This window comes from Podarcis raffonei, chromosome 7 (assembly GCF_027172205.1).
Source record: "Podarcis raffonei isolate rPodRaf1 chromosome 7, rPodRaf1.pri, whole genome shotgun sequence".
NCBI classification, from domain to species: Eukaryota; Metazoa; Chordata; class Lepidosauria; order Squamata; family Lacertidae; genus Podarcis; species Podarcis raffonei.
The window spans coordinates 59,359,502-59,383,762 of NC_070608.1; the positions used below are offsets into that span (position 1 = coordinate 59,359,502).

Consider the following 24,261-nt stretch of genomic DNA (forward strand, 5'->3'; position numbering starts at 1 on the left):
TAATCTTGAGCCATTACTAAAAATAAGGGCCTATGCTTATTATTATTTGTTAAATTTACACTGCTCCTTTCCACCCAATGCTCAAAGCAGCTAACTATGCAAATGCAATGAAATATAATAAACACAATTTAGTACAAAGTAAAAACATGGAAAGAAGATAGGTAAAACAGTAACACAACCACCAGTAAAACCAACACTTAGCAGCCAAATGTCTGCCTAAAAATGTTTTTGTCTGCTAGCAGAAGACTGTCAGCGATAGCAAGTAGTTCCAAAGTCTGGGGGCCGATATCAAGAAGGCGTTTGCTCCTAAGGATATATGATCTATGACAAACAGGTGCAGAAATTCCTTGGACATTTCTCTTGCCCACTTTTGGTATGCACTGTTATCCACATGGATAACAATAATATTTCCCTGGGGTGTCTTTGGTAAGGATAACAGACTAGACAGAATTTGAAACACAGCCTCTGCCTTTCTATAGCCACTCCATTCCTCCAGCTTTCTCAATGGTTTTCTACTCCTCTCTCTCTCTCTCCCTGAACATAGTGGGAATGGAAGTCCTACGTACTGGACTATAGAAACTCCCAAGAGACAAATTTCTAAATGCAAACAGGGAAATACCCTGCAGCTATGAGGATATACATATACTATGCAATTATTACATCTTACGGTTGGTATTGCATGCGGAAATATTTCCAGCACTGTCCAAAACACTTTGGCTCTAATTCAGAGTCTTGCGAGCACACCCGGGGTTTTGATGTCCTTTCTAACTCAGTAGCCTCACCAAAACCACAAATAAACTATACTAAAAGCAGTTTGAAATTGTGCTCGGGAAGCAAGGAGAGAAAGGCACCCCCTCCCTTCAAAGATTAGGATTTTGTTGGATTATAGCCATGATGTGGAAATAAGCTCCGCTAAAGTCACTGTAACTAGCTTACTTCCAAGAAATGTAAGAAATTACACTTTAAAAATGGAATCTGTGGAAAATATTAGGAGCTAAAAATATGTGAAGTAAATTAACTTGCTGGGCTGCCACAAGGCAGCTGCATCAATGTATTGAATTACAGAAACTGTAACCTAAAAAATTTAATGTGATGTGAACATGATTAGGTTACAGCAAATGTTTAAACTAAAAAACAATAGCAGAGGGTTGGTATATTGAAGCTGCTTTGTAGGGGAGTGGGAGCTGGTGTGCAGAATGACAAAAGGGAAATGGAGTGCTTCAGATGGACACACAGCAAGATATAAAAGTACAGTATACTGTATTAAGTTGAGATGATTTGAGACCTTAGAACACAGCCTTTTCATCTTGCTGCACTTCTCTTATTTTTCTACCTCCATTCCTCCCAACAAACCCTTACACAAGCCTGTGATCTTGAAAAAACTATTTGCCACTTGATTCTGCAACTTTTGTTATTTATAAAAGGCCCTAAAACAGAGATCAAAAGAACAAGTCTTAAGAATTCATATTCTTTTTCCACACCTCCTGATGAGTCATTGGTAAAATAAGTGCATAAACTCACAACTGAAGTCAAAAACAGTTGAGGATACTTTGATATAGCGCCACAAAGGATATGTGCAAGGAGGCAACAGAGGTTACAAATGGCCCAGTTCCAATAAGAGTGCTAATAAAAGAATAATGGAATTTTCTTGTACTGTGAATGGAGAAAAAAACCCTGTGCCACCAGGGAATTTAGACAAGGGGGGAAAATATCAAAGCTTTGCCTCTTCAGTTGATTCTCTTTATTATATCTTAATTGATCTACTATTACATTTAACTTCAACAGTTCCATATCACAAAACTCCCTTCAGAACTCATAGTTGTCAATCTTTTTTAAAAAAATAATAATCAATTTACACAAGCTTTACCATTTGAAGCACGATGCCTATGATTGCACAGCAAAAAAAGAGCACTTGGATGAATTATTTAGCTAAAAACATTTCACAATTACACCTTTACACCTATATATTACACTATTACACCTATATAAGCGCAATTACTGCTTATATATCATTTTACATATGCCTCTCTTTCTGTGTGTCCTGCTCTTTCAAGGAGATTTATGTACCCAAAATTCCAGAAGACAGTATTAATAATAAAACAAATAAAACTTCTAAAACATCCTCCTACAAAATTAATAAGCCAGCAGTCATAACACATTTAATTATTAGCTCAAAATGTAAAAATCTACAAGCCAACAATTAAAAGGAACAGATGGGGGGAGGTCTCATTCCCTGCTGTATGGCCCACCATGGTCGAGGTGTGGCTATAGGATAAGGCCTTCCTGCACACCACAAACCAGCCACTAAAACTGTACAGCAGAGCTTTCCAAATTGTGTGTCGCAACATATTGGTGTGTTGGCTGCAGTGTGCAGGTGTGTCGCACAAATGCTCCCAATGCTCCTCCTGGGACTGGAAAGGGGTTAGTTTAACCTTCGATTTGCTAGTAAAACTGAATTATTGTGTCGCAAAATGATGCATGTCTAAAAAGTGTGTCACCAGCATGTAAAGTATGAAAAGCTCTGCTGTAGAGGGTGGGTAGAGAAGGGAGGGGAGGGAAAGAAAGCACAGAAGAGCAACAGAGGTGAGAAAAGAGAAAAGAAAGGGGGAAACAAGGTAGGGCCCTAGCACACTGGGTTCATAGGGAGCCCAGTGAGAAACCACAGTACATGACCAGCCAGTGGGAGGAACCCTCTTAGACTGATGACTGTCCTACTTATCAAATTCATTTAAAAACCTCAATTACCAAAATTGTGATAAACATGTCATTGCTACCTGACAGGGCTGTATTGTTATCTGTTTTCCAGATGGCTACCACTAGCTACCTTGGAGCATGCTCTTGCCTTTGCCTATTCAAGACAATGTTGATGGACAGGTACCCGTGATTTCTGAGATTCTTCTGCAGTTGTGAACAGTAGTGTAGGGTGTGTCATTATTCCCTCCACTCAGGATGATGTGACTGCCCACATACACTGTTAGAGAGATGGGAAGGATCTGTGCTGGAAATGGATTCCCCATAAAGCAGTAGATGCATTCATTACAGTGGGTTAACATCCACATTTTACAGTTTGAGAATCAGTTTTAGACACATAAAGAAAGCCAAGTGCTTGAATTATTCCAACACACAGCTGTTCAATTATGGCTGGTGCAGAGGAGGAACGCAAAAGGCCTCCCCATGGAAACTTCACCAAAGGGTACAAATCCTAGCTAGAGGAGTATAAAAGAAAATAACCTTCTCAGAATGGTGCTGATTGACATAAGATCCACTGCTGTTGGTCTGAAAATGTGCAGAGCAAAATGTATCAAGACCCCATTGATCTCTAATGACCTAATTCAAATTAAACTACACCAAGGAATGGGAGGAAAGGGAAAACCCATAGGTGGTCCTAACAGAGCGTCAGTGGTGTTTTATTCATACAAGGAGGCAAAATGATTCATCAGTCAGTGACTGGCTGGTCCAGATAGACGGGACAGCCCTAAACTCCAACCAAAGGGAAAGGGTGGGGTTTTTCACACAGTAGGTATGTTGCTCTATCCTCAAAGATTGATCCTAGCAGTACCATGTCCCCAAGCAACAAGAACCACCTCCCAAGGTCACCACAGGGGTTGAGCTGGTTGTACATCCTTTAGTAGCTTAAAGGGTGTGTATATCATCATCATCATTAGCAGAGTAGTATTACTGACAAAAAGAAAAAGCAATTTATTTTTACCTTGTGATCATATGGGTTGTACGAGTGAAACAATCTTGACAGTTCTTTCGTTCTCTGTTTTTTCTGTAGAAAAACAAGGAAACGTAGCATTATAGAACTGAAAAACAAAATTATTACATGTTGGATGAAGCCGTAGGAAACCTATTTTTATCCTAGCACTATTTGACTGCAAATCAAAAATATGCTTCATTCACATATTAGTGCTCAGGTTGGAAAGCTCCTTTTTAATAGTTTCATGTTGTGGAAATCAGAACTTTTCCACCAAGTTTTTTATTGCTGCTGTATCTATGTTGTGATTAATGCAATGAATGAATTGACTGTGGCAATCCTACTGTACATTTACACTGATTACTGTTAAACAACTTTTTGAAACATGTGCAAGCATGTGACAGCAAGAAACAACGCAGAGGATTATGTGTGTTTAAGATGTCCACAGCTTCATTGGTTACAGTGCACACAGTTTAGTGTAGGGTAGGCTGAGGATACTATCACTGGGCAGCTTAACTATACTTGCCAATGTCCCAGTTCCAGCCTATGGGCCCACCATGGTACCCAGGCAACCTCAGAGTACGGCAGCCTACCAACTAGCCAAAATGAGGGTGTGGGCAGCAAGCAGCACCCCAAAACCTTACAGGAATTCCCTCAGGATGCCCATCTCCCACTTAACTCCACCATGGATGCTGCCAAGTTCCTCTCCCACTTGCAACAAGGTTGTGACAGGTTCTTGACAACTGCTGTGAGGAAGGCAAAATCTGCTCAGAGCCAGGCCCAATTATACCTTCAGATAAATTTCCTCCTTGCAGCAAGCCTCAGTACACAGCTGTGTACACCAACATAACTTCAAATTAAGAATAAAATGAAGGTGGGCGAGCAGGTATGTTGGTGACAGCAATGCTGCAGCTGCAAGGTGGTCCTGTATTTAGAGCAGCTGATTGGCTTTTAGAAGTGAGGCCTCCGCAGAACCCTGTGCTAACCTGATGCCAGATACCCTCTTTCAAACCCCGTGGGGCACAAACTGGCATCAAGGTGGGAATCTGGAACCTGCAGGAATAGATTCTGTGCCAACTGTATAAAAACAGATGTCCTCATGTCCTGATTTCACTGACATGCGTGGAAGCGGGCTTCCATGAGTATATCCTTAGCTGGATGGAGGCCAACAGGTTCAAATGGGTGCAATATACATGATTTCTGAAATAAATCCAGTAACTGGGGCTGCAGGTACATAGAAAACTTTTAAAAGCTGAAATCTCACTAATAACACATTTGAACTGTCCTTCAACCAGCCTGTTCCTCTTACCAAACAGCTGATTTGCAGAATTTCAGCTTTTAAAAAGGCTTATGTACACACAGCCCCAGCTATTCTGTGATGGACTGGAGCCAGAAAATGGATTAATTTCAGTTAAGGGATTGTTAGAGAGCAGAGTTCCCATCATCACAGAACATTTACTGCCAGTCTATTATGCCACTGAGATTATGTGATAGTGCCTCAAGTTCACAGGGGTGGTCTAAGACAACTTTCATGCTATATACCAAATACTACGGGTTAATAAGCCAACTTTTTCTCTTTTTTGTGAAAGACCGTCCCTGGATGGATGAAACACAAATTAAACTCACTAAAATAATGCACATTAATATTAACTGACACTATCGTTTTAGCTTTGAAAGCTTTGGGACCAAAAGCAATTTAAAAAAACAGCAACCCACAAACTCCTCTCTGTATGAATTAAAATAGAGTTGATGCCATCTTGTTCAATTAAATTACTTCCCACATTAAAAGGAACCCAGAGGAATTAGCAACAAGGTTGATAAACACAAAGTGGTTGCATAATTTTCTGACCAGATATAAGCACGTTCCTGAAAACCCCAAAGTTATAAACAATATTTGCAAAATTCCTAATAGATTTTAATGTAGAGGTTGAAAGGTGATGTACTATTTTACAATGCTATGCGATCATGGTGGATATTTATGAAGCAGGCCTCCACAGATCAGAAGAATATAACATGCAAATCTGACCTTTGATATATACTAAGATTAATATAATTTGACTTATTATATCTAGCAAAGGATTATAGTGGACATGTATGAATGTATTGGTCTGAATAACAAATCTTCAAAAATGTAGAAAAGGTGTGTGGGTGTGGGAAGTATATCTCCAGTCTCTTTATAATTAGTAGATTCTTACCAGGAACACAGTTTAGAAAGAGGCAAAATTAGATCCAAAATTGTGCAAGTGGAACTCTATTCACACAACATAACTTGGCCACCTCCTTTCAGTTTCCTTATTTCTCTCTGTAAATCATACACCTTTTCGTGTGTATGATTTTGTTAACTTGTTTTAATACTTAATATGAAATTAAATGATTAGAAAACATACTCACTGAAACAGGATGATGGCTGGCAATAACAAAAGTTTGAATTGAATGAGGCCAATGAAACTAATAAAGCTAAACTCTAATCACTTCCTCACTTCAAATGAAACTCCTAAGTAAAATAATAATAATAATTTTTTAAAATTCCTGGTATCTCCTGACCCATGTATACACATCTTAACATCTCACATAAGATGAGCTGCCCTTTAAAGATGGGGAGGAGGGAGACAGATCACTTACTACTTGGGCTGGAACTTGATGCATTTTTGCAGCAGGAGTCCCAGGGCGTGGGTAAAACTGGTTAATAAAAAGACTTGGAAACTTGTACTCTTCTACAAGCTTCATGGTTTCTTGAAAATCTTCATCTGTTTCCCCTGGAAACCCACAAATGATGTCTGTGGCAATTGTTATTCCAGGCACTCTGAAACGAATGAAAACAAGAAGTGTTAAGCTGAAGACTGGACATATTAGCTTCTTCCCCTAGCAAAATATTAGGCATTTAGAGTGTTGCATAACATACAAAGCATTTACCTATGGAAACTGACAACCATTAAATATAGCTTTATATAAGGAAAAGCCCAAACTACAAAATTCAGCTAGCTTAACTGTCATGGTTTCTCTCCAATACACCCATAAATTTTAGTTCTGCAAGGAAGCTTAGAATTTCTAAGAGATCATTCTCGGCATGATACAAAAAACTAAAATTCTCAGGGTTCTTTCAGGGAAGTAACAGTTAAACCATTTTATATTTGCAACATGGATATCAGCCCAGAGACCAAGGAAGAGGTTAGGAAGGTATCACTTTTGAAAGCGAATGACCAGCTAGACTACAATACTTCAGGGCATTTCTCCGCAGCAATTTCCAGGACTTCCAGGCTAGCCAGACTCATTGGAAGCACACTGGAAGAGACTGGGACCTTTCTAACCCATGCTGATGGTAAGCCATTTGTGTGGATGGTATGCTGAATACTGGAATATTCCCCTTCTAGGGTATGGGGTGTGGACTACCAAGGGGATGTGGCAATTGTGCAATGTCAGCACATCCAAGAATGCACACTGACATATACTGAGCATATTTTTTGAGCTCTTCCAGGATTTGCATAAATATGTACTCCAAAATTATAATACAGAAACATTCTGAATTCTGTCCTTGCTTCACATGGGAAAGATTTGCAGCTCTGACAGGCTTAAATGAGGCAAGCTATACGACTCTACAAATGAATGGCAAGTAGCACTGTCTGACATCTCGAAGATTAATAAGATGCACATTATATTTGACAAAAAGCAGTTACAGTTTAGTTATACCAGTCATTTTAATGACACAGCTGGCATTAGCTAAAGCATGTGATACCTACAGCATTGGTAATGACATCCACTGCATGTGTATTTCCCAGTTTCTATGGGAACGTGAATGGTAAGTTTCAGTCATGCTAGATTCAGTGAAATGTCCATGACATGTGTTCCATCCAAGAAAAAAAACCAAAAACCTTCTCTGATTGACATGGAATAATTTTGGTGCTAATATGGAAATTAAAAACTAATGCATTTCCCTCCCTAAATGTTTCTTTCCAAACAAAATGAAAACTTGGATAAAGAAGAGCAGCAGGCCTGACCTAAATCATAAGATCCCTATGGTTCTCCTAACATTCTTATAGACAATAACACAAACACATTTTTAAAGTAAAAAGGATGTACAAAATCAGTAATTCATAAAAGAAAAATGAAATTACTCCAATCCTCTTTTTTCTTGACCAATTTTTAAAATTATGATTTATTATTGTTTTTTCTCAGAAAAAAATTATTATTTTTTCTCAGAAAAAAATTATTATTTTTTCTCAGAAAAAATAAGAAGCTGTTGGGGTATTGCATTCTAATTTGCAAGCTTAAAACAATCCCAGGGGTCTGAAATTATTTCCAGTATGTTCATATTGAGCACCTATTCCAAAACCAAATGCAAAAAAGCACTGTGCAAAAAAAGAATCTGCCAGCAGACCCATGTCTGAGCTGCATAACTTCAGATTGCAATAATAATATTGAATGACCAAATGCTCATCCTTATAAAAACAACCTTTTCAAATAGAAATCAGTCTGTCAAGGAAACGTTGTTCCTCCCTCACTTTTGGGTGAGAACCCACCCAAAATTGCATGAAATCTTGCACGCTCTATAAGATCTTGCCCAAACGGAAGTGACTGGTTCTCACCTCTAAAGCCCTAACCTGCATGGGACCAGGGTATCTTTAGTATTGCTTCCATTCATATGAATGGTCCTAAGCTTTACCATCTGGGATGGAGGCAGCGTTCAGAAAATGATTCTTAGTGAAAGGATACAAATATGCATTGAGTGTCACCCTTTCATTTGCTAGCTATCTGAGCGTATAAATCAAACATCTACACCAACATCTATATATTCCTATTGTGCCATGTAGTATACAAGTAAATGAAAAAAGCACAAATAGATGTTTAGAGACTAGGGCTTGACACATCTTTAAGAAAAGCCTAAATGAAAGCTATCTCTGGCCAGTGTAACAGTGTCATAAAACACTTTGTAGCAGCAGAAAATAAAATCATTGGGATCCATACTGAAAAACTGAAAATGTCAATTCAGTATGTGGTATTTAAGGAAGTTTTACTAGAATAAAACTACTCAAATAAATGGACCTAACTTATCCTTGCTCTGTAATTGAAATGTGTCTACACTGAGTAAAACATAGTTGAATACCACCCAGTTTAAGGAAGTTCTTTTTTAAAATGCCAGTTACTGTGTGTTCTATTATAAATTCATTATTTAAGCCTTCTGTTTGGATTACTTTTAACAAACTCAAATCTGTTGATGATGTTCATACTTCCAATAAATACATCAGCAGGAGACTCCTCACAGGCAGGACACCTGCTAACATCTTTTATTCATGTACATGCTCCCGGTGCAGAACAATTACATTGTTTCATATATTATAAAATGTATTCTATAAGCAGCTGATATATTACTGCAGCCTACTCTGTCAGGCACTTTCCTTTGTGCTCTAGTTGTGCCGAAGTACAAAATGACTTTTCACTGTTGCATTTCCTTTTAAAAGTCTGTAATGACAACACACTGCAACACTCTACAAACAGTGAATATTTTAAAATGCAAATACGTCTTTCAGGCTTTTAAAAAATGCAGTTTGTTTCCATTGCTTCATATACCAGAGGGAAGAACAAGAGATGGCAATGCTTTCCTAGACACATTAGGTCACAGTAACTAGAGCTTGGGTTCTGAGAGGTGCCCACCCACTCGACAAATCAGCATTTTGTCAAGGCTTTTCATCTCTTCTCCTTTTAACTCTTGTGGCACACTACTACCACCTAATTCCCAGAAAGAAGACTTCCTCATCTAAGCTCTTGGCTACTCGCTCCCATCAGACGTAACCTTTGACACACACTGGCTGAACTCGGAAACAGAGGAAGCAAAATTTGCAGCAATCCAAGATTTATAGAGAAGTGGGCAACTGCAAATATACAACCATTCAAGCACAACCTTCAATGGGAAATCTTTGTTTTAATCACCATTGCCCTCAGATTTTCAGCATCCTGACTATGAACATTTTCATTAACCTATCCGCCTGAAGTACTGAGCTGCCCCCTTCCAGAAACATGTCGTACTGTGTGTTATTTGAATGAGCCACTAAAAGGTGTATCTATCAAGTAATTCATCATCCGATAACTTTCCACAGCGTGTTTGACATATATGCTTGGTAAATTTCCTATCTATATCATGCCAAGTGGTAGGAAGAATTTATTTCCCATCCTATGAATAAATGTTAAATATCAACATGTTATAAATACTATAAAACAGGCAGAAAGGACTCTTCTGCAGAGTATTTTCGAATAGAGGAAATAAGTGGACAATTCAGATTTAGGCAGCAATTGATACATTTGATTATAAACTGAGATATCTTAAGTTCCTTTGGGTTTTTCTTTCTAGGCTTATTGACATGGTGGCGTCTATCTATCTATCTATCTATCTATCTATCTATCTATCTATCTATCATCTACCAACCAACAGAATCCTCTGCTTTAATTGCATTCTGAGTGTAACGAGTCTTCTTTCTGTTTCCGTAACAGTAGTGGAGGCTTCTAGAGGTAGCTTTCTCAGCAAGCATAAGTAGCCTAAATGCTTTTTGCTCCCAACTTTCATCATTGATTTCTTTGAAGGCACAATTTCAGTTTGGAGCCCCATTTGGGCTTACTTATCCTTAAACAGTCTACACTTGCCATACAAATGAAACCCTGTACAAAACTTCATTAAAGATTTATAACTTCAGATCATTACTGTTTTATGACTTTAAAATGAGAGACTTAAGACAAAAGCTCAACATCCTTAAACTTCATTTCCATTAAATCTCTAATAAATACCATCTGGTGTGTACTTTGGGGATATAATACACGTCAAAAACTCAGCCACATTATGAGAACCAGCACCAAGTTTATCTGAAATGCATATTTGAACAGATGTGTTTAAATTACATCTCCTTCTATGCACATGCATAAATTCAGAGCAAGCGTGTGTTGATTTAAAATGCATAAAAATGGGATTTGGAGATGCATCACAAGTGAATGGCATCTCAATGGATCAAGGCTCACATTACTAAAGGTCATTACTAAAACTAAGGTTTGCATTTATTAAGAGTTGCATCGGGGAAATGATCATGAGAACTGGCTTAACATTTGCTGCATGATAGCAGTCACTGAGAACTGTCAGCTAATTTTCTGTTACATCTCCACATTTAGTTTTCAGCACCATCGCTAAATATTATTTGCTCTACTAAAACAGGAGACAAAATTATGTAGCTGTAAGCTGCTCAATCTGGCTTTAAACAGCTGCTTATGCCAGCATATAAGCAGAAATTCCTTGCATTTGGCATGGTGATTTCAGAAGATGGAGCCCCAACAACATGAATGTCATTCTCTCAAAACCAGCTTCAAGCTACCATTATAAAATGGCATGTTCAGTAAGGAAAACTTGTTCGGATGGTTCAATAATTCATGCACAGAGCAGTGCTGACGTGTAGAGATATGGACTTGGAATGGGAAGACTTGTTTAATTCTTCACTCAGCCATGCAGCTTTTGGGGTGGTGTTGGGCAATTCAAGATTTCATAGCTTAAAACTCCTCACTGGATTTGTGTGTGACCAACCTCATCTAGCCTTGCCCCTTTGCCAAAGCCACTTACCCCTTCACATCTTACTGAAGCCCCTCCCTCCCTCTCTACACTACTTACCAAAATCACTCTTTTCCTTAGACATAATCAAACCTCTGCTTGCTGGCCTGGGCCACATGCCTGTCTGTGCTGCATGGTTGTTCGTTTTTTAGCTTGGGCCACATGCCAGCCTGTCTGAAACTCCAGTTCCCTACTCCTCACATTCCTGCTCTTATGGCTTAGCAGCTCTGTAGTTCACAGCGCCACCTGTTGGCAGCCATGCAAACTGCAGCATGATGACATCCTTAGGAAAATATGCATTAGGAGAAATTAAAAATAAATAGTTTAATATATACCACCCTGACACTCCTTGAGAAAAGGGGTGTGTGAATATGCAAGATTTAAGAGTACGTGCTTCACACTTTACATCAGAAGCACAAGTCAACTGCATTTCTACAAGTCCTGTCTCTTTCGTGTGACCAGCCTATAGCCCAAACTTCTGCTGGTTTACACAGCTAAGTTCAGTAGGGTTTACTCATCTTCAGGTGTTTAGGACATAGAACATGCAGAGGTGTACTATGGAAAGAAACCTTGACCTGTGGTCCACATTCAGCACAGATGTGAAAACCATCATTACCTACTGGCACCCCAAGAATCTGCTTACAAACTACTTAAGGAAATTTGGCTGTAATTTTTCTTACATGAAGTGCTGGCATGCTATGTGAGCACTCAAATATGTTAACTGTTTTATAGGTTAAAGCAAGGCGCTGTTTGTCTTTTCAAGAAGACCACTCTGTAAGTTTGGTATTTAGTGTGATTCTGTTGCCTAGATACTCTGGAAGTTTCAATCAATAGTCACTGGTAACTATCCTTGCAACTGTCCTCAACACACAATGTTGTTTGAATTAACATTATTTTGCTAAGAATGTTGCAATGCATTCATAGTGATTTCAAATTGTTATGGATTTGTTTACCTTGGAACTGCATAAAGTGGGTAAAGAACAATCAAGTTGCTGCATATTTTGAACTCCAAGAATGGGAGGAAGACTGGGGGTTGCCTGGCAGTTGTGCAGATCATCTTGACAGCACATTGCCAAACAAGCAACCTCTCCACCTCTCATTTCTACATCTACAACCCTCTCTCTCCAATCTGGATTGGGACCAAAGTGGAGGAAATTTTGGAAATTCCTTTTCATGGCAGTCTCCTCCTTATATAAAAATCACGCTCACTCCAGGCTGCTATTAGCTGCAGAGGGTGGGAAGAAGACAGGTACACAGTTGTATCTGTCTCTCCCTCCACTCACCAGGATTCTTCTTTGGTGTGTTTGTGATGACAGTTCTCCCATGTCTATTTTGTCTTTTAGATCTGCTGAAGTCAGTGGAGCTTAAGTTCTTAAATACTTGCAAAATGGGATTTAGGCGCAGTTACCTAAGTTGTAATCAAACAACTCACGGCATTTGCTTTTGCAAATGGTTATAACCATAAATAAGCCAAGACCTTTTTAAAGTCCAGAGATGGCCTCTTGAGAAATGCTCTTCAGCAGAGTTGAGGTGGGGGGAAATGATGAGACTAGAAAACAAGTGAGCTAGCTTATAAATAATTACATGTGCCAGAAGCTGTTCGACTTGAAACAATATAAACGCAATAAAAAGCCATTGCCCTAAAGCATGAATTTAACTTTTTTATTGTTCATGTCAGTGGAATGCGTCTCTTTAAATGGTTACTTCACAAATCAGTCGATGTTTTGAAACATGTTACTACGACAGCAGCACATCTAACTATTATTGGGGAAATGGAAGCAAATAGTATGTACACTTTCAGAAACAGTGGATCTCATGGCTATGAAAACCTGGAAATACATTTCATAAAATAGCCTAGGAATGAAAACAGAAGCCACAAGTGGGAATTACAACAAAACAGTGCAATGGGGAGGAGTGCTCCTGAAAGGTTTCTGGCCAACCAAACATGCCCTCTTTCAGCATTTCCCCACTCGATTTTCTGCCACTCTCAAGTCAATCAGAAATATGTGCCCATGGAACACAGTTAGCCCTCAGTGGGGTGTTTTGATGTCCTCCCCCTTTATACAGTATTCTAAATAGTGTGTTTTTGTCATTTTAAACGCCTCGGAATTTCCCAAGCTTGCTGATATGAATGGTGTATTTTGGCTACACTAGGACAGGCACTCTGAGAATGATTGCATTATTAGTATATTTTATTACTGTGTGCTTGGAAAGCATGTTCTCTTCTCTTAGACAAAGTCCACAAACTTATCTCATGCTATTCCACCATTTAAAAGCTTTATTAGAAACATTTAAGACTTACAAATACCTATATGAAACTTTTGCCTAGAGAGTAGGTGAACATGCCCTTCAAATATGATGATATCTTCCAGTCATTTCATACCTTGTGTGTTATTTATAACTAATTTCCAGTTTGATGAATATAAACATTGCTATGTTTTCTTTCTTTCTTTTTGTCTGCTCACTTTGTTCCAAGGTTCCCAAAAATGCTAGAGACAGATCTGAATAATTGCTAGCTTTTATATCATCTAAGGAAAGTGGCTTTTGCTTTGTTGTTGCAAGCTGCTATGGTGTAACATACGATCTTTTGCTCTGTGCCCAAACTATCCTAGTGATTCTGCAGCAAGCATCCAGAATCAGCATCACCATCTAAAGGTCACTATATATTGTCATAGATACATGCCCCCCAGTGCTTTTCATTGAATGTTGAATCCAAAGAAAAACTCTCAGTAACTCAAAAGCTCGCTTGCTATTTTGTCATCTTTACTTGAGATGGTTTAAAATAATTATCCAATATATTTTCCAATCTTCCATGATTTCAAATTGGAAGCGTTATCTTTGCTTGGCCAGTCCAACTCTATTTCCCATCACAAAATAGGTAATTTGTATTACTCCTCTTAGGCTTTAACGATCTGAGGGTGTTTTCAGTGAAAACTATTACCCACATGGAAGGAGGAAACCTAAATATCTTAAGCAAATACATTCCTTGACTAAGAGTGAACTGCATACAGAAACTAAGCAGAGTACACACTGTATTTTCCACAGTGTTATAAACAGGTCCCCTGTAGGCAAGAGGCTAGACGATAAATGATCGGAATGAATGGAATGAAGAAGTGAATGTCTGTAAGTTTTAAATGTAACACTAAGTCACAGGGGAATGTTTCTGAATGCAGGATTCAAGGAAGAGGGTATATTGCAAGACTAATGGCTAACTGAGATAACACTTTTTCAGTCACTGCTCAAGCAGTTGCCAGCAGTAGTTGTATGAATTGAGTCTGCTTGAGGACTGAAACACACAGTGTGGGTGAAACTATCCTGTCACTTCATAAAGTTCCTGACCAAAGTTAACTGCCACATCTCTGGGGGGGAAACCCAAAGCTTTTTCTTTTTTTTAAAGGACAGACAAGTGCAGCAACAAGTTAACTTTATTAGGAAAATCTGTTGTTGTTTTTAGATATAAAAGCTAACTTTTCTAAATAAAAGAAAGTACTTTTTTATGCAGGCTGAAGATCATCAATCAGATACACTCAAGTTAAAATCACAGAGAAGGATGCATGGCACGAGGCGGGCATCTTCACTGTAGTCTTTTCAGCATCTGCTAAATATATTTTTGTTTAAGCAAAGCTATCCAGACATGCAGAAGTTGTCATGTGTTTAACCATGTGTTACAGCTTATTATTGATTTCAGGTTTCTTTTTTTGAATGTATGAATATTTTAAATATTTGTTTTTAACTGTTTTTTACTGATCATTTTACTGATTTATTCTTTTTGTAAAGCACTTTTATTAGAATCAAAGGTGATATAACCTCTGTGAAATAAACAAACGAGCATTAAGCCTAACATTAATATTACAAACCTTATATATATTATCTTCTTCTTCTCATATTGTATGCATATGAGGGCCTGAAAATTTCATCAAGCATTTAAAATGATAATTCTACTGCTGCAAGTGTATGAGCTACCAGAAAAGCCGTATTTTAAAAATCCATTAAGAACCCTTCATTTGAAAAGCATTACGATCTATTGGATCAGTGATCTGTAAATGAAGAAGGATCAGCAAAAGGACTGTAATTAATCTGAAGGTGCTTGTCAAAAATTGCTTGTTAATATTACATGCTGATGATGAGCATTAGTAGAAAGCGAGCTGTGCAGCACTGCTGAGGAAATGCACTGCCTGAAAAACTGCACTTGCCAAAATTTAGATATACAAAACACAAGGGATATTGTGTACCCAAAAGCCTCGCATGATTATTTGTTACTACCTAAATTTCAATTGATGATGAGTTATATATTAGAAGAAGAAGAATAGTTTGGATTTGATATCCCGCCTTTCACTCCCCTTCAGGAGTCTCAAAGCGGCTAACATTCTCCTTTCCCTTCCTCCCCCACAACAAACACTCTGTGAGGTGAGTGGGGCTGAGAGACTTCAAAGAAGTGTGACTGGCCCAAGGTCACCCAGCAGCTGCATGTGGAGGAGCGGAGACGCGAACCCGGTTCACCAGATTACAAGTCTACCACTCTTAACCACTACACCACACTGGCTCTCAATTCATTAAGAATGCATTTCATCCTTTGCAGAAAGTGGGGCAGCTTCCAACTTCTACACGTTGTGAAAATATTTAAAATGTAATAAATTACAAAAATGCTCCATGCCAAAATGGTCAAAATACAACAAATGCTTCAATTCCATTCAATGGGAAGCCTAACGTCTGTTTTCCTAGAGGCAGCTTAGCATAAGAGAACCATTCTGGGGAAACGAAGACATGAGTTTATTTATGGGATGTCCACAAATAAATCCATTATGGGAGAACAAACCTAGGTAAAGAGGTTTTAAGCTCTTTTTAAAATACGTATGTGGCAGTAGCATAATCAATAACTCAAATACTGATATGTACTGCAGTCACTGGCAGGCTACTCTGCTGCGGCCATCTCCTTCTCTTGTTGGGGAACAAAGAGTTTGAGATGGGAAGATGTAGTGTTGTTTCCATCTTGGACCCTTGGCTGCAGGTTGCTCTGTCCCAGTAGGTTGAAGGAGATGGTGGTCTAGGAATAAGGGGGCAGTTGAGCAAAGAGTGCAGGCACTGGAGACCCATTAGAATGGCCCATCCCAGAAGGATGTCTGAGTGTCCTTGGGTAGTTTTCACACTGCCATGTCTGGGGTTCTTGTTGATGTTTTTAGCTATGTTGTGGAATTCAAAGATGAGGTGGGTGCTTCAATATAAGCAATTACGGTATCTTCCTGTATAGGCTGCCTGGGCTGGAAGCTGGGGACACTGTGCTGTTGTGTTTCTGTATTTATCTCAATGGCATATTCCATAAGATGCCGCTTATTTTGAGGGGCCCACATGGCATTTGTTCACTATCTACATAAACTGATCAGTGAGGTCATCCAGAAATTTAGAGTGTGGTTATCCAATATGTGGCCTACATCTTATTTTTATTTGATTTTGATGAGGTGGTAGACCAGGGTTTGAGATTCCTAATGAGTCAGATGAGAAGCAATATACTGAAACTCAGTTCAGGTAAGAAAGAAGTGCTGCTGGTCAGTTGTTCACCTGTCAGTCTGATGAAACTCAATCTGTTCTGGATGGGGTCGGGCCCCCTGCTAAATGGGCAAAATACTTATACAGTAAATTAAAAAGTGATTGGGCTTTTGTACAGAACCATGTACAGAAGCAGAAGTATGGCCAGCAGCACTATCCAGCTCCGAAATGAATACTTCATTCAAAGCTGTATCATCATTATTAAAAGGCCTAGTTGAGCAACACAAGAGCAGTCAACTATAACGCTGAAACTCTGACAGCTAACAAAGTAATTAAAATCAGTTAAAAATATAAGATTTTCACCACCATTCTTAAGTTGCTTAAACTGATTTATGTCAGTGAAGTGAATACAAAAAAGTGACATTCAGATCTAGGATATTTTTTCAACTGTTGTTACCAGATATTACATATTATAAAAACGGTGGATAAATGCAACATATAAATGCTTCGGGGGGACTGATCATTTGCTCATTCCTGCAGTTGCAGGAATGAGCAAATGATCAGTCCCCCAAAGCATTTTCACTTCACCGCATCCCCAAATATTTCATAGAAATTGTTTTTAGAGAAATGGGAACATGGAATTTAGATGTACTGTGGAAGCTTCTCCTGTTTCTCTGGTGTTATGTTCAGTGCTACAATGCCCAACCTCAGCTCTTGATCATGACTCATGTGTATGTTTGCAGCTAGGTTTTTGAATTTCATCATTACAGCCAGGTAGAGGAAGAAGAAAAAATGGTGGGACTACTTAACGGACCCATAGATATTCCATTAATACAACATATTAGTGCTAGAAACTGCAGGCGCCTGATGTAATGTTTTGCTTTTGCAATGTCTGTGATGAGATGTCTATATGGGAATAGCTATACAGGAAGGTCATAGTTGGCTGCCTCTAGGAGATGAGACACTACAAATAAAGACCTCCCTATATACAGTAGCAAAGAGAAATGAGTTTTACAGATGTGACCAGCTTCAAATATCCAAAATGTGCCCCTGCTCCCAGCAGACCTAGACTATATGTTGGAAATATTTTCTCATGCTGTCTGACAACTCTTAGTTACTGGGTCCACTACACGAAGAGGTAGAATTTTAATACAATTTTAATAAAAATGATTATGTTAAAAAAGCTTGGATTTCAAACTTTTATCATTTAAAAATAAATAAAAGCTAATGGATAATTCCTTAAGTTGGACAGATATATACTCAATAACCAGCTGTCAAATTTCGATATTAAATAATTATATGCATATTTTGTGCTATGACTGCTCAATTGAATACATTTCTACATAAGTCAATGTCTGCGTGTGCTCAGCAGCTTTGCTGGGTTATTTGACAGCAAGATGCTATTGTAACAATAGCTGCCAACTTTCAACACTCCAAAGATTAATGAGTCAGCTTTAATCTTTGAATATATGCAGTTCCATACAAAGCAGTATAAATTAAAAATAATGGATACTTTGATGCTTTGTTTGAAGAAAATACAATATTGCCAATCATACTGTAAAATTATAGTGGCAATAAATAAAATAATTGTCCCAATCAATCTAACAATGAATAAAATATTTTTTAGAAGTGATGTAATAAAACAAACTTTAGTATCACTCTTGGTCATTTGCTACGTGTAATCACATGGTAGAGTTCCACAGCCCATGTGGGCTGTGGGAGTTTATTGGAGTAGTTACCTTAGAAAAGTTTTTTTCTGCTTCAGAATCTATAGGTAAAGAAAAATTGGCTAAATTCAGTTGCTTGCATGAAGCCTTAAGTGGAGTCCTGAATCTGAAGTACCTGGGATCAATATGCTCAGTTTTAAGTGTCATTAGAGAAAACGTGGTTCTGGTTAATTATTGGTGCAGAAATTAAGCGTTTTACAAATATCACTGCAACTGGAAGTGTTCAAAGCCATTTTTACATATGATTTGGGGAATATTAAAATCTATTCACTCAGCTTTTCTGTAATCTCTATTTTCCTCCTTTAGCACATCTTTGACTTCCTTTTTGTTCAAAGGTCCAAGCATCGCCCTAGCCAATTATAGGTTTTAGAATGTATTTTTATGTCATGTGTGAATTACATTGTATTAACACAAGTATATGCTTTGATGGAAAATGGTTTAAAATATTTAAAATAAAAAATGCATATTTACTTTATTTCTATTCCATTGTTAACTCTGAAGAACTTAGGACAACAGGTAGGTTTTCCCAGCTGGTCTACCATCCCACCCTTTTTTCAAGGCTTGGGCGATTACATATTAATTACAACAGACCATTCTTGCCCAGACCATATTGTTCCTGCTCCTAGAGAAACAATTTACAACAATCCTACTTTTATCACTAAAGGCCAAATTATGAGTAGTCATTGGGAAAATGCAACTATTAAAGTTCCTAGAGCATGAGCTCTGTCTTTTTTAACAGTAGTATGTTTTTGGGTGAAGATGGCTACTTCCTTTTCTAAAATCTGCTGCATCTTTAAAATCTTGAAAAGCTGAGAAATAATTTAGACCCCTACAAACATTTTCAACTCTTTTCATACAACAATGCTAACTCGTTCAGTGACCTCTTCAGAAAAAAGAGAGGTACATACATATAGTCAACAGCGCTATTCTATACAGATCTGCTCAGAATTCTCATTGTTAATAGTGCATACTTCCAGATAGGAAAGTAGCCTAAAATAATTATAAGTCAGACATTCCATAAAAGGACAATCAGTACAATTTTCGGTAAATAGTCTGTTCACAGTTCTCAATAATTGAATTGCTCATTTCACATTGCCTGCTGTAAATTTTTCTTAGATAAGAACAGGATTCTGTTTGTTAGAACCAATGGAAAACACTTTCAAATAGACTTCTACTGTTGTCAAAATAATTCATGCCATTATGGAAAAGGATTCTGAACTAGAGCCATAAATTGTAATAATTTGCTAAAGTTAATTCCTTGGATTAACACACAAAAGCCATCCTATCCCATATACAGTAAATATAAAAGCAACTTTAGAGAGTATTATCCTGCTATGTTATTGCAGCTTGCAGTTTTTTTGGGACTCAGTGTCAACTATCCTGAAAAGATACATTGAAGAAGATTTCTATGAAATACATTCCAAAAAATCTATATATAGTTATTCAGGCGTAACTTGAAATAGATTAGAAGCCCACTGGATAAACCACATCAAAGCAACTGTTGGCACAGACAAATTCTGAAGATACAGAAGGATTATTTTCTTTTCTACCTTAATTGTGATGTTGCAGGTTAACTGCTGAAAACCAGGGTGGCAGGAGCTTTTGATTTTTTTATTATGCATTAGACTTACTTTTCTTTAAGGAAATCCACTACCCTTTTGAAGTCCGCCACACAGTATTCCCTCTTCATGTCCATGAGTACGCTATCAGAGGCACTTTGAACTGGTACATGAAGAAATGCATAGACTCTTGGATGGTTGAGAATTTTTGCCATTTCCTAGAAGATTAAAAATGAAAACAATAACATTTTTACCACATCCTGGTAGGCACAGCATTGCCTCCATTCATTACCAGCTTACAGAACGTACTATTAACCAGCATTATAACACATATTCATATGAGGATGCACTGGAGTACTCAACATTTTATTTATGATGAAATCACATGCACCTGCAATAGATCACCAATGAATACGTGAAACAAATTTACTGAAAAGCATCATGTCTGAGGTTGAGTAAAGGAATATGGAAGTTTCGAGGTGCTGCATTATAAAGGCCCATTCCCCCGCCCTACAAGTCAACTCTTGATAACACAGTCATTAAGTATACACATGTGTGAACTAGCCCTCCTCTAATTTTGTTACTTCTTCTGTTTTCACAATTTCCTGCTGTCAATATTCCCTTACCAAAATTGAGGCCTAGGTAAAGAACATGAATATCTCTTCATTTTACTGGAGCCATAATTTGACTTGCTGTCTGCTGATATGAGGTTAGATTTGTCCTGGGTATTTTGTAAAATACAAAATAAAAATCCCAGTTTCAAACTTGTACTAAATTGGGTGGTTTAATTTAAATTTTTTTACTACTCAGTTATTTTTCCTGATGCCTGGAAATAGTCTCCTTTCTACCTCCTTAGTCTTTCTTGTACTTCTATAAATTATACTGTGAGACAGACCTCAAAATTTCAGTGCTTCTGTTAGTCCGTAAGCCAACTGAGGCAAGGTCCAAGCATGCATTATTTGCTTATTTGCATTTCTTCACCACCTCATAACATAACTTGTTTTGAATGACATATATCATGACCAGGATCCTCACAACTGTGCGAGCAGAACAGCTTCCATGAGTGTGGTGAAAGTCCTCTCCCTCTCACCTATATCCTACGTCATAAAATTAGTCCTAGCTTTATTACAATAAGCAGGTTATAAAACCTGGCACAGAATGAACATCTAAAGCTGGGGGTTCCCAATTTTATTTTTATTGGTCTTTTCAGAGACTGGAGGTGTAAAGTGAAACGCCATACACAAATATTGTAGTATTATTTTACTATATGACTTGCTAGGATTGATACATCATAAAAAACCTTGCTGCAGAAAGTTTAACTGCTCTAAAAAAATTAATCCGGAAAAATAACTCTTCTTCCTCCTTCCATGTAATCTCATTTGTATTTACATCAGCACAGTAGATGCATCCTTAAGTCGAACAAAAGTAACTGATACATTTACTATCTTGTTCTTACACAAGTAATTTAATTTAATGTAAAAAGCCAAAAAAGCTACAGATAGAAACACGTTTCCGCATAATTTTATGATGTTTTCTGGGATATGTTCTTATTAAGCTTCTTTCCCCCCTCATTCTCTCATTTAAAAATTATATACAAAATATGCATTCAAAAAACAAAAACAAAACCCCGATACTAATGAATCAAATTGCATTACTGCAGATTATTCAGATGATGTCGTAAAGCAGAAAAATGTGTCAGGTCATCTGTCAAAGAACACAAAAGATTTTATGCATTCAAGTCAAATGACAGATTTGTAATAGCAGAGGTGGTGGCTGATAGGACTTTAATTAGCCATCAGAATATAAATACCTCATATACTGATATCTCATTTGGTTATTAATGAATATACAAATATTAAAAGAAAAACTGTTGACAGTTAATTATGCAAGGTATACATTTGCTCTGTGTTAATAGCATTATCTTTTGGCCCTGGTGTCCTGAGCCAATAGCAATTATAAAGATATGCTCCTCCTCCTCCTCCTCTTCTTCTTCTCTTTGCAAAAGCAGATAATTTTATTCTTTGTAAAACTGTATTTTTCAGTGATACTTACATTTGCTACCAAAAATCTACAGACTCAATTAATGTTGATCATCCTCCTGCTGCTAATCCATGAACAAAATTAGCCTTAGCTCCAAAGATTTGCCACAGGCAGATGGCATTTATAAGTGACTGACAGAGGACTTGACACCGAGCACAAGATTTACGAGTGGAAAAGTCTGCATTCAAATATCCCCCCCCCCACTATCTCTCATGGAATAATAGGAATTAAAGAGAACATTTGTGATGGATTTTAATTGCTGTAGGCTGCTTTGGGATCCAATTTTAGTTGAAAAGACAGAAAGAAATGCTAGGGCTGAATCAGGGTTGCATAAGTGGGACTCTACTCATGCAGCAGGGCTTTTCTGGCCCCACTTCTCTCACAATCAACTACACACTCACAAAGCTATACCAGAGCACTGAGGAACTCTCTTGAATGGCATGGGATGTGGTACTCTGCTTGTGCAAACTGCCTAAGCCCTACTGGGACAGTTCAGCTGGTAGAGCATGAGACTCATAAACTCAGGATCGTGGGTTCAAGACCTACGCTGGGCAAAAGACTCCTGCATTGCACAAGGTTGGACTAGATGACACTCGTGGTCCCTTCCAACTCTACAGTTCTATGGTTCTACTGCTGTTCATTCCCCACCACCATCAGTACCACATCTCACATTGTGCTGGAGGGTTCCCTAACTCTCAGGGGTTGCTGGGAACTGTAACAGGGAAGAGGGGAGAGGACCCCACCCCCTGTCCGCTGTACAAGCAGAATTCTGCTCATGCAAAACCTGAATCTGTACCATGCTAAACTATTGTATGATAAAAACAACCACCTTGAAATCTAAGAAGAGAGTTCAAAGAACCTACAAATTCACTTCTGCTCCAAAAGGCATGGGAATTGTAAATTACAGCACCACCCTTAACTTGCCCACCATGAAAGCAGTAAAGAGGCTGACAGTCTTAGATATGTGTTCGCTTACAACTAAGCCGCCATGCATACACGCTATGCCTTGATCTTTCAGCAACAGTAAAGCTGGCACTGAATAAAAATTTAATAAGAATTTTCTTACATACTGAAATTCCCATTGGAAAGAACGGATGCAACAGCAACCTCCATTTGGAAAGAAATCCTATTGCTGGTCACAGATCAAATGAAGCGACTCTGGGAGAATACAGAGGAGCAGCATCTTTGGGACTGGCAGGGGTGCAAGATGGCATGGAAAGGGGAAGGCACCACAGTGAATGGGGGTAGTGGGTGAAATGACAGAATACAGGGACTGGGTACAATGGCCAAGAAATAGGTGGAATGATAGGACTATGGTCCCATCCATCAGTCAGTAAAAGAGAACCTGTTCTGTTGTTGGCTTCCCTTTTCCCACCCCACTCCCTTTTCCTTTAATATTGTGTTTGTTAAGATGTGAGACTCCATCAAGGCCTGCCTCTCTGCATGTAGGAAAGTAGCATGTCTCAGGTAAGATTTCAGCTCTACTGTCATGTGAATTATCCAAGGGAAGCAAGGTTTGTTTTTTTTATGAGGGAGAATTCAAGCATGGAGTTCCCCCACTTGTTACCTTAAATGGTACTGTCTGGAAAGGGCTGTGTTTTGGGGTATTTCCAAACATGGTAGCTTCATGAACATGGCTGAGATGAAAATCAGGAAAGACTATAGGGCTTGCTAAACAGCACTAAGGAATGGTTAACTGATAGCACAGAAATAATACAATTGTGATGAAATCAACTCAACACATTTCTCAAAGGTGGCAAATTCTGTTAACACTGGGAAATATATTTCTATCACTCGCTAAATACATTTCACATCTTCTAAACAACTTCACAGTGTAGAATATTGAAGTATTTATTGTGTTATAAGGGGGGAGAGAGAGAGAGAGGAGAAAATTAGTGGTTGTACAACAATACATTTTTAAGTGTTGTGTCAGAGCATGTCTGGAGAAGTGAAAGAGCAAAGAAATGCTATTGTAACTTGCTGTACCATTGGCATTTTGTGGGCATTCAAAGGAAGGGGAGGTGGAAAGCACCATACAGCACTCGACTCTACGGCTGGTGTATCACTGAAACATCCTGAATTAATAATGATGATAAAATCCACAGATGGCATATGGTGGGGTTCGAACTAGACTCAGTTTGACAGGTAACATGGAAGGCTATGCATCTCATCTCA

General features: G+C 38.2%; 1 protein-coding gene across 5 annotated transcripts in view; it reads right to left on the reverse strand.

Moving 5' to 3' along the window:
• Window positions 1-24,261, reverse strand: part of CDKAL1 (CDK5 regulatory subunit associated protein 1 like 1) — a 234,024-nt gene that overhangs the window by 48,648 nt on the left and 161,115 nt on the right. For all 5 annotated transcript variants that reach the window (XR_008331530.1, XM_053396768.1, XM_053396770.1 and 2 more), the window contains 3 exons: window positions 20,119-20,264; window positions 6,320-6,500; window positions 3,710-3,772 (listed from right to left, as the gene is read on the reverse strand). Coding sequence is in view for 4 of the 5 variants with exons in the window: in XM_053396768.1 (XP_053252743.1) it covers window positions 3,710-3,772; window positions 6,320-6,500; window positions 20,119-20,264 (390 nt within the window). In the remaining variant the exon portion in view is untranslated. The remainder of the gene's footprint in view (window positions 1-3,709; window positions 3,773-6,319; window positions 6,501-20,118; window positions 20,265-24,261) is intronic.